The 14,395-nt window shown below is 43.9% G+C and overlaps 1 protein-coding gene across 4 annotated transcripts in view; it reads left to right on the top strand.

The window, feature by feature from the left end:
* EIF4ENIF1 (eukaryotic translation initiation factor 4E nuclear import factor 1) overlaps positions 1-14,395 on the top strand; it is a 1,251,142-nt gene that overhangs the window by 366,609 nt on the left and 870,138 nt on the right. For all 4 annotated transcript variants that reach the window (XM_044068847.1, XM_044068848.1, XM_044068846.1 and 1 more), the window contains exons 5-6: positions 6,400-6,671; positions 7,424-7,619. In XM_044068847.1, the coding sequence (XP_043924782.1) occupies positions 6,400-6,671; positions 7,424-7,619 (468 nt within the window). The remainder of the gene's footprint in view (positions 1-6,399; positions 6,672-7,423; positions 7,620-14,395) is intronic.

The following is a 14,395-nucleotide window of genomic DNA, read 5'->3' as shown; positions in this document are numbered from 1 at the left end:
AACCTAAAGAAATGGGCACCTACCCTTGTGGAAGGTGTAGTTGCTGTTACTATATAAATAAAATATTTAATAGTATTAATATAAATTTTTGTTTCAAATGGAATATTTAGTTGCAGGACTAATAAGAGTAATATATGCCATTAAATGTGGCTGCAATAAGTTTTATATCGGCCAGACAAAGCGGATGTTCAAGGTTAGGTTACTTGAACATTTAAGGGATATTAGGAACAATAAAATTGAGAGTCCTGTAGCCAAACATTTTTTTGAACATCATAATGGATCTAATGAAACTTTACAAGCTACAGTGTTACAACAAGTAGCTGCTGAACATATTGATGTTAATGTGGTTGAAGCATTATTTTTAAAACAAGAAACTATTTTTATCTTAAAATATGGTGCATTATGCCCTAGGGGTTTGAATGTTGATTGTAGTTGGATAAGTGTAATGTAAAATAATTAGTTTAATTAGCAATTTTTTAATTGATTTTTTTGTTAATAATTGAGAGTATATAATTGGAAGTCAGTGTGTAGTGATTTACTCCTTGAAGGCTTACTGTGGCCGAGGTGCTAGAGTGTATTGTTTTCACTTAAGAAGTGAGCTGAATAAACGGATTCACTGGTCCAGTGGTTTTGTCGTGTTTTGAAGTTGCTCCTTTATTGTTTCATAAAATTAGTCATTTGCCTGTCTGGTGCCAGGATCTGCCACATAACACATGCACTCAAGTCCACTCCACAAGTGCTAACTACGACTGTTATTGTTCATGTTGGAGTGAATGACTTGAGACGTACCTCTCCTCTACATGAAGAGACATGGAAGAGCTGTCGGATCTGGCCCGAGCAGGTATGACCCTAGCCCTGAGTAGCATCCTGCCTTCGCCCAGAATACCTCAGTATAAGAACAAAATGATTGACTTCAACAATTGGCTGAGCTTCTGGTGTCATTCAAAGGGGGTCCAGTATCTGTTTGCCTGGAAGGACATCATTGACAAACCACAATGCTTTGCCAGAGATGGTTTGCACCGGTCACCCCTGGGATTCAGGTTACTGGCTAAAGCTCTTGCCACCCCTGTAGTGCCTTTTTTAGGCAAGGTTCAAAGGACGGAACCACCACCGTAACAGATACAAACATGCAAAATCAGAAGGTCATGCTGTTAGAAGTCTAAACCTCAAAATGCACTTTCTCGAGGCACTCCTAAAAATGTAGAATATGGATATCTGTGTAATAACAGAGACCTGGTTGTAGGCTCCAGAGAGCACCCCTGCAATACCAGGCCACAACTCTTAACACTCTTCGGCCACCAAACCAAGACTGAAACACACAGTGGAGGAGTGTCCATATACATACCTCCAGGCTAGTTGCCCAACAATGCATCTGAAATTCTCCAGATGCAACTAACACCAAGTAAGACTGCATTCCAAATTGTAGCTTGCTACAGATCCCCCACCATGCTCTAAGATTCTCACTACACCTTTGTAAACATACTGGAAAATATTAAGATACAGCCAAACATCCTAATACTGGGTTATTAACTACCCTGCCATTAACTGGGAAAACTACTCAGGCGTACCAGCACCTTCCCAATGGTTCTTGGAATTCATAAATTCCAGTGCCCTGGATCAACTAATACATTGTTCACCAGGGGCTGCAATGTCCTAGACTTGGTGATTCCCAACTTGGTAGATGCTCCACAGCTGTGGTCACCCCCTTATTGGTCAGGTCTGACCATAAGAAAATCACCCTTAACATCCACATCCCACCTCCACCCCCCAGTAAGGAACCCTCCATAAACTTTTCCAAAGCCAACTTTATGCTACTCCAGTCAGAAGTGACAAACTTCACAACGCCCATGCAGACGGGAGTTTAAAGTTCGACTGAATCCTACACTAAGGCACTGTACGAGCACCTTTACTTGTGCATGAATCGTGTCAACCCAAATAGAACAAAGATGCTGTCTTCCAAAAAAGGAAGCCAATCTGCTTGTGCCCTGCCATAAACTATACAACAGAAAAAAAACTTGCTGAAAAGAGGAAAATCCCAGGATGCAAAACTCCCTTACCAGCCTCAGAAGCAGAGATCTATTATAAAATCCTCAAACTAGTTATGAAAATTCAGATTCCAAAGACAACCACAAGGCATTCTAGTTATGTCAAGAATCTAAGTGGCAATGTTCAGATATGCTCTGAGCTACAGCAGAATGGCATTAAATGTACTGATCCCAAGGATATTGCCAATATCCTGGCAGATCGATTTAGTGCCAATTTCACCCCCCTCACCCCCTAAAGGGCCCATCTCAATACCAAAAGATTGCCAAACTTCAGTAATCACAGCCACACACAAACTGCACTCTAAAAAGCTAGGAATACAGCATCCATGGGACCATATGACATACCGGCTGTGTACTACATGAGCTACAAAATGAACTGGCACCTCACCTAAGTGTTTAAGCATAGCTTCGCCTTAGGCTTTGTGCCCACTGAGTGGCACCCAGCTACAGTTATCCCACTCCACAAGGGGGGAATCCACCTTGGATCCTGGGAACTACCGTCCCATCAGTCTGACTAGCCTTATTTGCAAGGGCATGGAACGCATTGTCATGGAACCTATAAACAGACATTGGCAACCTTCAAACACTGGACCCCACCCATTTTGGGTTCGTGAAGGGCCGATCTTGTCTCCTGAACCTGATTGACTTTGAATCTGTCTCCAAAGCTGTGGATGAGGGTAAGGCGGTCCACACAGCCTATCTGGACCTCGCCAAGGCCTTTGACACCATCCCCCACTCTGGAGTCATAGATAAACTTACTAAGCTGAGCATAAATCTCTGCATCACTCTATGGGTCGCTAACTGGCTTACTGAGAGAACCCAGACTGTAAAAGTAGTAGACTCCAAATCCAGCTCCTGACAAAGTGGAATACCTCTTGGTTCAGTCCTGGGACCGCTCTTGTTTGGTATCTATTCTGAAGTGCAGGCCAACACCAAGGGACCGTGGCTAACAAAGTCCGCAGATGACTGCCAACTGGGAGCCCTTATTGAATCCCTAAATGATGTGGATATTCTACAGAAGGGCCTTACAGAAACAATGCTTGGTGCCAGAGCCATGAGCTCAAGCTTAATGCCAAGAAATGTATAGTATCCCTTTTGGGGAAAAAACATGTACCCGTGAATTACCACATAGGTGGCAGTACACTAAACACAAAGTGTGATGAGAGATTTGGGGACAGGTGGACAGTGGTCTCACCTTCGATAACCACATCGCCACAACCGTCAGGAAATCCTATGTGGCACATCATTACTAAGGGCTTTTAATCCAGAAAGAGGTCATTGTTCCACTGTACTCATCCCTCATTAGATCCCTTGTAGAGTAAAACGCCCCATTTGGTATGTACCTCACAAGACATCTGCAACAGCTGGAAAGGCTGCAGAAATTCCTCACTAAAAGAATCATGGGCCTAAATCAGTTGCCCATTGCTGACAGGTTTTTTTTTACTAAACTCCTGCTACACTCTGGCATATCGCCTACTCAGAGGTTTTCTGTGCTTAACATACATGGCCATGTCAGACCCTGGGCTGTTGGACATGCGCCACGTAAAAGAAATCCCAGTCTCAGAGCCACACGCTCCAGGGATCTATACCTAGTCATCACGATGAACAAAACATGCTGGAGGGATAGGTTCCTGACCCAGAGACTCCCCATACTCTGGAATAGACTGACCATACATGTCAGGCAGAGTGCCTCCTTGGCCCTCTTCAAAAGGAACCTTGATTGGTTGGGAGATGAGAAATTCACCCTGGGGATCATGTCAGCCACCTTGCTAGACAGGAGTCCAGGGAAGTAAATATTGTGGTGAAAAAATATCCAGGGAATTATGGCTAGGCTTGTATAGGCCCTAGGGCCGATAGCCTAGTACTAACCTATGAAGACTGTCTAAGGTTCTTGGTCACCTCCTTGAGGCCAGTCTTCACATCAGTATCTTGGAGATGAGCAGTCATCCTTGCATTACAGGGTTTTCAGGAGACTGAGGGTGTGATTTCTTTTCAGATATGCAAAATAGCAGTAGTCCGGTATATTAGCAAGCAAGGGAGAACCTGCTTCTGTCCACATTGTCAGGAAAACATAAGTGTAACAATGGGTGATGTCTTCCCCTTGCTTTCCTATAGTGGTGTACAGCCATGAGCAGTCCTTCCAATAGTACCAACTTAAATATTCAGCTGCTAGCCTACCTTTGAGATGTTTATGCTTCATGCCTAAACAAGTGCAGCAGTTACTTTGCCCTGATCCCTCCACAATGTCTGTCACCGATGGATACTGTAGTTCACAATTTGCTTCCAGGTCTCCTATCCACATTCCCTGTGTGCTTTTGATAAAATTCTTACAGCCAGAAGATGCAAGAACAAAGTGATCCTAATTCCGTTTTATCCCTGGCAGGTTTGGTTCCCTTGCCTTTGGCCTCATTAAGTATGCCCACCCTGGATGTTGATCACCATCCAGACTCTCTTGATCCACCCATTTGGGCTGTCTTTCCTGGCCTTAAATACCTGAAAATTTAATTGTACTGTCTCAGATTCTAACAGTGGCTAAAGATGCCAGGTTGTCTGCCTTAGTGTTTCACATTCTATCAGCTTCACAAAAGTTGAATACTGGGAGTGTTGTAGCAAATGGAAGGGTTTCTCTTAGGGCATCTTGTAAGGGAATGTTCTTGGTACTACTTTCTTCCATCCTTTACTTCTTATTGGAGCTTTTCTACAAGGGTTCCAGTTCAAGTTTTAAATGGCAACCATTTCCAATTTTCACATTGGGCACAAATACATATAGCTTCACATTAGCTTTAAGGCCTCTCTGAAGGGAACTTTCTTTGAGTTCCTCTGTTAGGGACCCAGCCCCACCATGGGGCATGCAACAGGCCTTAATCACCCTTTGTACCTGCAGCCACAGTGGACTGTCTTGGGAAACTATATTTTTCTGGTGGATGTTCTGCAAGGAGGGTTTCAGAATTTCAAGCTTTCTTATAAACCTGTATATGATTTTCATAGGTTCATAGATTAGTACTAGGCTAACTGCCCTTGCGAGACATTTTAAGCCTATCCAGTTATTCCTTGTGATACTCAAAACCCTGCACCTTGTGTTTGTAAGGCAAACACCTTAACCATTAGGCCACCCTCCCAACCCTGTCTGCAGTCCTTGACAGACAACTCCACTTTTCCAGTGTGGCATCTGAAGCGAACCTTAACCTGCCAGTATTTTTCCCAAAATTACTTTACACAGCTCAAATTATTTACATGGGACTGACTAGGAAATCTGATCATTTGTTTGCTTTCTCAAAAGAAAAGCTAAACTGGGCATAAGTGTATCTGGATTACGCTGAGTTTTGGAATGTATAGTTTGCAAATTGGGTATGTTGTGCGACGAAAGGCTTGTTCTGCAAGGGTTTGTAGCTACATCTAAATGAGCAGAGCTCCTTTTGTGCTGCAGCAACTTGGGCACCTGTTCACGTTTCTCGCTAGAAGCTGGATGTATAGTCTAGGTCATGTATATGCTTTGGCTCCATCATTCTCTGGAATAGTCTGCCTTGATGCCACCCAGATGTTTTGGTAGTTGGGAGTATCTTCCAAACCTTGAATTGGATGAAAATGGTCATCTGATATGAAAGTTATCATAATGCTAGATGTCTTTGTCTGGTTCAACATCTGTGTCCTTCCCCACTCTAGTGTTGTCTACTGCTGCTTATCGAGTGGACCTCACCTGAGACCTTGTCTTTGAACAGCCTTTGCTGTTTTCCCTTTGCTTTTTTTCCTGTGCTAGATTGTGTTTTACAGTGAGCATACAGTCTGTGTTTTACAGTGAGCATACAGTCTGTGTTTTACAGTGAGCATACAGTCTGTGTTTTACAGTGAGCATACAGTCTGTGTTTTACAGTGAGCATACAGTCTGTGTTTTACAGTGAGCATACAGTCTGTGTTTTACAGTGAGCATACAGTCTGTGTTTTACAGTGAGCATACAGTCTGTGTTTTACAGTGAGCATACAGTCTGTGTTTTACAGTGAGCATACAGTGTCTGAGGTACTTTAGAATAGAGGAAGTAGGGAGAATTATGGGTAGGGGAGGAATTATTGCCCTGGACCCACAGCTTTCAAAAAGCGTCTGATCAGCTGGATGATAACACAAGGGTCGAACTGGACAAAACATGGATTAGTGTTGACTACATACTCTTCTTTGAGTGAGCAGAGGTCTGGTGTTTTTTTCTGGTTGAATAGCTTAGTTTTGTAAAAAAAATTCCTAGCCTTACCCAGCATACTAGCCTGCTTTAGTTTAAAGAGTAAGAGTAGTGTGCCTTATTGTGAAAGGGAACTTCACATTTGTCTGCCTTAGTTTACCAAGTGACATTTTTTCTGTTTGCAGATCCCAGAGAACGTGCAAGAGAGGATGATGATGTGGTGTTGATTCCACAGAGGCGTAGTTTTGGGGGAGGCTGCCATGTAACATCCGTATCGAGCTCACGGCAAGCAGGGAGCCCGTCTGAAGGCAAAGAAAATGAAAATGTGCAGAGGAGTGGACGGCGGATTGGTAGTGGAAGAATTGTTGCATCTCGAGCTTTTGAAGCCCGACCTAGTGACAAAGATTTCAGGGAACAGCGGGAGGCACGAGAACGTGACAAGGAAAAGCGTTTCAGGGTTAGTGGGTGTACACAGGATTAAGCCGTGTACCACAGTCAGACTCCTGTTTGTGTTGTATGTAAGTGGGCTTTCTGCAGGTAACTTGCACTAAAATGGCATGCATTGTAGTAAAAGTGTAGCTGCTTGTCTTACTGAAACTGACTATTGGACATTTTTATTTATCCTTTGACCAGCTTGTTCTCCTTAGGGTAGTGACTTTTTCAGGAAACAGTAGCTGATGGTGTTCTTTTAGGGGCAATTTTCTTGGATCTGGCACTTCCTCTTTTTTGATGAGAGATCTTTTACATATTTTTCCAAGTGTTGGAATCAACATCTTGGGCAGATATGAAGGGCAGCATCCTTGAGTGAATCTCATCCCTAATGCTGCACTATAGTGTCAGCTGTCTGATCACTTGAAGTGGCTGTAGAATCCACAGGTTTCTGGTATTCCAGCACCAAAGGTGTGCTTCCCGTTGAGCCACAGACTGGTAACTTACTGCATCAGTTTGGAGACTTTAAAGCTCTGTAGTTTTTTTGGGTGGGCCTTGTGTAGATGAATGTGGGTGTAAAAGTGAACCGTTACATATTGCAGTAGTTTGCAGTTTAGTTTTTTGGTTGGGTATATGGCAAGTTTATTCAGAGGCCGAAACTTGAAGCAGTGAGCAGCGACCAGTTACTTTGAGGGTAAAATATTTGGCTTGAATGCTGGGCTTGACAAAGCCATTTGGCACAATCTTTACAGTTGTGCTTTATCTTTTTTCATCATGCAGAGAGAGCCTGTAGAAGGAAGGCGTCCATTTGCGGAGCGCAAGAGGAATGACTCTTACACGGAAGAGGAACCGGAGTGGTTTGTTGCTGGCCCTACAAGTCAATCTGAGACTATTGAACTCACTGGGTTTGATGACAAAGTGTTGGAAGATGATCAGAAAAAACCCAAGCGCTCTAGAAAGCAGTCCTTCAAAGAAGGTATGATGTTTCCGTAGAAGGGGGAGAGAATAATGGGTTTTGTCCTGAGCTTTTTATTATGGCATAGTTTTAGATGCATATCAAGTTATTCATTGTGATATGTGGATTGTGTAAGTTGTATAGCCTCTTGGACCGATGCAAATTTAATATGCATTATTGCTTCGCACGGTTATAATGTCCTATTCTGAACCTTATTTGCAGCTGTACAGAGCATGCGTTGGCCTTCCTACCTTTCCCTTTTCGGGTGGTAGTGCACTGTTAGTGCTGCTTTGGTATTGGCTAGTTTATCGAGTGACTTTTGTGGTAGTTGGGTCCTGTTTTACTTATAGCAGTATTGTGCTATTTGTCCCTTGTGTGGCTCTTGGTAGTGATTGGGCTAGGTTTGCTCTTTAGTCCTTTATGTTTACAGCTGTTGAGCCTTGCCAGTGCAGCAGTGAAGACCCATGGTCTGGTGCTGTATGACAGTGCCTTGATAAGTCCTGACTGCCTAGTTGGCTATTGATGTCCTTTTCTTGGGTGTATGATGTGGTGGTGTCTCTTCAGAAATCATTTGGTGTGCTGCCATGCTTCAGGAGTCCTTGTGCTGCATTTCAGTGGTTTCTTAACCGAGTTACTGTAGCTCCATGTAAAGCAGCAGTGTTGAGCTCCCTGTTTGGTGCTGTGGCCTATGCATTAGACTGTTGAAGTTTTGTTCATTGAGCACAAAGGCTATGCGATGGCTGCTCTAACAAATGTGTACCTTAACAGTACACTTGTGTAATCCCAGTAACTGAGAAATCTACTTGCTTTTGCTCTTTTTTTTTTTTTTTCTTTTACTGAATTTTTCTAAGCACTTAAATTCTGCATGTCTTTGGCTTTATGTACTTCCCGTCATAATTATTGGCGTACATATCTTCTGCATGGTAACCCTTTTTTTTTTTTTTTTGCTGAGAACACAGTTTTCGTTCATTCAGCCTTTTTTTGTTTTTGTAGTACAACTGTTCCCGAATATTTTGTGATGGTGGTGTTTTAGGAAAAGCGCTTAAAATCCTGACAGCAAAATTGAGTCTTACTCAAGTTCGTGTTTCACTGTTGCAGTCATCCCACTTTGGTCATCTGCCTGCAGTTAGCCCTCAGTCAGCCCGAATGCCAGAGTCTTAGTATTTCTGCATCTAATGCTGTTGCTTCCATGATGTCAAGTATAAAAACAGGCAGCCAACTGCATTACATCAGTATCAGGAGGAGTCCGAAGGAAAAGCAGTTTGCAAGTGCCGGTCGGCCGCTACCTGAAATTTTCATTTTTCGAGTTGATAATCCTGAAGTCTTCTAAAGCTAAGTACCCCATTGGGGATCCTTTTTGCTTTCTTTAATATATATCAGAAAGTAAACAATCGTCTTGCCTCTGGAAAGCAAATGCCTCAGATTTTCATTTTTACTGCGTCATCTGTTTAGATCCAGACCACAATGTCCCTTGCTGTCGATTTTGTGCCTTGTTTAATGCCCGAACCATTCATCGTTGGGCTGTTTTTGCTGCTAAATTCTTTCATTCTTTATTTCTATTCTGAAAAGGCTTTGGTAAGCCATCAGGCTATAGATCATCTGTAAAAATGTAAGGATAAAGACAGATTGCATTGGCCCAAAACTGCCGATGCTTCAGGTAAGCTAGTCGCCAGTTTGCTGCTACTTGGTGAGGTGCCTTTGGAGCCCCTGATGCCTGCTTCGAATGGGTCTCTGCAGATGCCTGTGAATCCATAGGAGTCCGGTATGCCACGAGATGCTTCGACTAAGGAACCAGTGGATGTCTCTACCTTGGATGGGTACAGAGCCACTGTGCAGGCGCTGGCTTCTGAGGGTGTTTTCCGACCCACCAATGTTCAAATTGACTTCTTTTTTTAGCCAAAACTACCGAGTTTCTTGGGCCCAGAGTGCACACTATGCCTAGAAAACAGACGACCAAAGCACATGTTCAGGCCCCCATGCCACAAAAATAAAAGCTTAGAATGGCTGAAGACCTTATAACGCTAATTAGGGGAAGCCAGCCTTCCCCTTTTAAGAGACAAAGAATTCTGTTGCCTTCAGATTCTACAGACCAGGAGTCCGATGACGGACCTTTCTGATTATCAGGACGTACCCTTTATCAGCACATGAGGATTCACATGCAGAGGAATCCATTCTCTCTGCCTCCCCTGCAGAGGGTTTCTTTTGGTGAAACCTTGCATACTTGGAGAGCATTTCCTTTGGGAATGCAGACACTATCCTCAGTCCAAAAGACTCAGAATTTTTAGAGCTACCTCAGCACAGGGCTTTAGTTATTCCCCCTATCCTAGATGTGGATGTTTTCCTGGAATTGAGTCTTACCCCAGACACCTTATCTCCAGCCCCTAGGAAACTGGACAGGTACTACAGAGTACCTGATTCCCATAAGTTTCTTTTCAAAAATCCTACTGCTGATCCAAAGAATTTCTCAGGAACCTAAAGGTATTAAGGCTATTACAGCCAAAAATCCTACCCCTTCGGACAGGAATTCCAGAGCTTTAGACAAATTGGGTAAGAAGGTAAATATCTCTTCAACTCTTGCTATCAGTGCGTTGAATTGCTAGTTTCACATGCTGAAGTACCAGCAACATGTGGATCTCATTAAACAAAAAATGGTAATATTTCCAGATTGTGCAGAAAATAAAGATTTGCAAGAGCTTATGGTTTCTGCAAACCAAGTTAGTAAGCATAATTGCAGTGTGGTTTTGATGCCCTAGAAGCATCTTGCAGGGCTGCAGTCACTGGCTCTGTAGTGAGAAGACCTGCTTGGCTGAAGGAGCAGATTTTGCCAGATCATGTCAATCAAAATTACTAGATGCTCCTATAGATAATGATGTTTTGTTCATAGGTTGGTACTAGGCTATCAGCCCTAGGGGCCTATACAAGCTTAGCCATAACAATTCCCTGGCTATTTCTTCCCACGCTATTTACTTCCCTGGACCCCTGTCTAGCAGGGCGACTGACATGATCCCCGGGGTGAATTTCCTTTCTCCCATCCAATTGTCAAGGTTCCTTTTGAAGAGGACCAAAGAGGCACTCTGCTTGACATGTATGGGCAATCCATTCCAGAGTTTGGGGAGTCTCTGGGTCAGGAACCTATCCCTCCAGCATGTTTTGTTTATTGTGATGACAAGGTTTAGATCCCTGGAGCGTGTGGCTCTGAGGGATTGGGATTTCTTTAAGTGTAGCATGTCCAACAGCTCTGGGTTTGACATGGCCTTGTATGTTTAAGCAAAGATCGCCTCTGAGTAGACGTTATGCCACAGAGTATAGCTGGAGTTTTTAAAGGCGGTCAGTGTAGGGCATCTGCTTTAGGCCTGTGATTCTTTTAGTGAGGTATTTCTGTGGCTTTTCCAGTTGTTGCAGATGTCTTGAGAGGTACATACCAAACGGGGCATTGTATTCTATAATGGGTCTAATCAGGGATGAGTACAGTGGGAGAATGACCTTTTTTTTTCTGGATGAAAAGCCCTTGGTGATGAGGTGTGAAGGATTTCCTGACTGTTGTGGCGATGTGGTTATCGAAGGTGAGACCACTGTCCACCAGTGTCCCGAAGTCTCTTATCAAACTTTCGGTGTTTAGTGTGCTGCCACCTTGTATGGTAATTCACGGGTACATGTTTTTTTCCCAAAGGGGATAACTATACATTTCTTGGCATTGAGCTTGAGCCCATGGCTCTGGCACCAAGCATCTGTTTCTGTAAGGCCCTTTTGTAGAGTATCCACATCATTTGGGGATTCAATAATGGCTCCCAGTTTGCAGTTATCTGCAATCTTTGTTATCCAGAGTCCCTTAGTGTTGGCCTGTACTTCAGAGAAGTAGATGCCAAACAAGAGCGGTCCCAGGACTGAACCCTGAGGTACTCCACTTGTCTGTAGCTGGATTTGGCTACTTTTATAGTTTGTGTTCTATCAGTAAGCCAGTTAGCAATCCATTGGGCGACGTAGGGATTAATGCCCAGCTTAGTAAGTTTATCTATGATTCCAGAGTGGGGGATGGTGTCAAAGGCCTTGGCAAGGTCTAGATAGGCTGTGTGGACCACCTTACCCTTGTCCATGGCTCTGGAGACTGATTCAAAGAAGTCAATCAAGTTCAGGAGACAAGATCGGCCCTCCACGAACCCAAACTGGGTGGGGTCCAGGGTTTGAAGGTTGCCAATGTCTTTGTTTATAAGTTCCATGATAATACGCTCCATGGCCTTGCAGATGAGGCTTGTCAGACTGGGACGGTAGTTTCCGGGGTCCAAGGTGGATCTCCCTTGTGGAGTGGGATAACTGTAGCTGTGCGCCAATCAGTGGGCACGAAACTTCAGGTGAGGTTATAATTAAACATGACACTTGGGTGAGGTGCCAGTTCATATTGTAGTTCATGTAGTACACAGCCCAGGATGTCATCTGGCCCCATGGATGCTGTATTCTTAGCTTTGGAGAGTGCGTTTTTTTATCTGTGGCCGTTGATTACTGGAATTTGGCAATCTTCCGGTATTGAGATGGGCCATTTAGGAGGTGAGAGGGGGGGTGAAGTTGGCACTGAATCGATCTGCCAGGATATTGGCAATATCCTTGGGATCAGTATATTTAATGCCATTCTGTTTTAGCTCAGAGCAGATCTGAGTATTGCCATTTAGATTCTTGACATAGTTATAGAATGCCTTTTTTTTGGAATCTTTGGCAATTTTATTTTCGTAACTAGCTTTCGAGGATTTTGAGGGATCTCAGTTTCTTACTGAGGCTGGTAAGGAAGTTTTTTACATCCTGGGATTTTCCTCTTTTCTGCAACAGTTTCTTCCTTTTGTTGTAAAGTTTGTTTATGGCAGGGGACCACCAGATTGGCTTCTTTTTTTGGATGAGAGCATCTCGGTTCTATTTGGGATGGCACGATATATGCTTGAGCGGATGTGCTCGTACAGTGCCTTGGTGTAGGATTCAACAGTTGAAATTTCAGCTCCTGTCTGCATGGGTGTCATGAAGTTTGTCACTTCTGATTTGAGTAGCATGAAGTTGGCTTTGGAGAAGTTTTTTATGGAGATTTCCTTACTGGGGCTGGGGGGGTGGGATGTGGATGTTAAGGGTGGTGATTAGCTTATGGTCTGACATGACTAACGAGGGGGTGACCATAGGTGTGGAGCATCGATTTCTCATGTTGGTAATGACCAGGTCTAAGATATTGGAGCCTCTGGTGGGACTATGGATTAGTTGATCCAGGGCTTTGGAATTTATGAATTCCAAGAACCGTTGGGCAAAGGTGTTGGTACACGAGTAGTTTTCCCAGTTAATGGCAGGGTAGTTAAAATCACCCAGTATTAGGGTGTTTGGTTCTATCTTAATATTTTCCAGTATGTTTAGAAAGGTGTAGTGAGAATCTTTGGGTGTGGTGGGGGATCTGTAGCAAGCTACAATTTGGATTGCAGTCTTACATAGTGTTGCACCTGGAGAATTTCAGACACATTGTGTTGGGCAACTAGCCTGGTGGTGTGAATATTGACGCTCCACCTTTAGTGTTTCGGTCCTGCTTTGATGGCCGAAAAGTGTGGTAAGAGTTGTAGCCTGGTATTGCAGGGGTGCTCTCTGGAGCCTTGAACCAGGTCTCTGTTACTGCACAGATATCGATGTTCTCCATTTTTAGGAGTTCCTCTGCTTTTGGCACCAAAGCAGTAGTTTAAAAAGATGGAAGAAAAAGCTACATCTATGCAAACTGTTAAAGGATTCTTACAAGTGCAGCCACGTCGATGGAGTAGGAATTGCCCTTCAAAACACTGGTCATTTCCAGCCCCCTCCAGGCCTTCCTAAACGAGACCCAGGGGAAACAGACCACCCAGACTGCAGTCTCAGGGTATGCAGAGATCTAAGCAATCGAGTGCTCCCACCCCTAAAACGGAGTTGTAAGCCACCTCCCTATGGAAAAAGTTTACAATGACTTAACTCCATCTCCCAGCCCTGCCCAATTGTTTGTGCTCCTAGGAGGAAAACTTGCCCTTCCTGCAAAAACACTGTCCATCACTCAGGACAGATGGGTTCTCAACATTGTATCCCAGGGCTACAAATTTTATTTCTGTTCACTGCCAACTCCAAGTGGGTTTCCAGACCTTCCTCCAAACCAGTGGGCAGTGGCTCAAAACCATTTTTTCCCCTCAGCATCAGAGCTGTTCAGCCAGTTCCAGTAGAACAAAGGGGTCAGGGTTTCCACTCCAGACTATTCCTGGTACCCAGGAAAGAGGGCTCTTGGTGCCCAATCCTGGATCTTTCAATTCCCAACTTCATGGTGATCCCAAACTTCAAGATGCTTACCCTGCAACAGCTTCTCCTTTTGCTAGCCACGGATGCCTGGTTAGTCACCCTAGACTTGAAAGAAGCTTATCTGCACATCTCCATTAGGGAATCATGCAGGAAATATCTACATTTTAGGGCAGGATCTGTGCATTTAGTTTTCTGCATTTCCCTTTAGCTTATCTACTGCACCCAGGCTATTCACAAAATGCCTGGCTCCAGCCATACCACACTGCAGGTAGAGAAATATCCATATTTACCCTTACTTGGACTGCCTGATTCAGGCGGACAGCCAGGAATTGCTGCTTCAGCACCTGGCATTTGTAAAAAAAACCACCTTACTTTGCGGTACACCATCAGTGAAAAGAAATCACCACTGGTGCCCAGTCAAGATTGTATTTCTGGGTGCAAGCTTGGGCATAACTTCCTAGATGGCATTTCTCACTTCAGAAAAACAAGTCTATCCGACAGACAACATCAAGCAAATGGCCACC

This window comes from Protopterus annectens, chromosome 4.part0, assembly GCF_019279795.1.
Source record: "Protopterus annectens isolate FY-2018-M chromosome 4.part0, PAN1.0, whole genome shotgun sequence".
Classification (NCBI taxonomy): domain Eukaryota; kingdom Metazoa; phylum Chordata; order Ceratodontiformes; family Protopteridae; genus Protopterus; species Protopterus annectens.
Note: the sequence above shows the minus strand (reverse complement) of the source record. Positions and strands in the feature narration are given on the sequence as shown.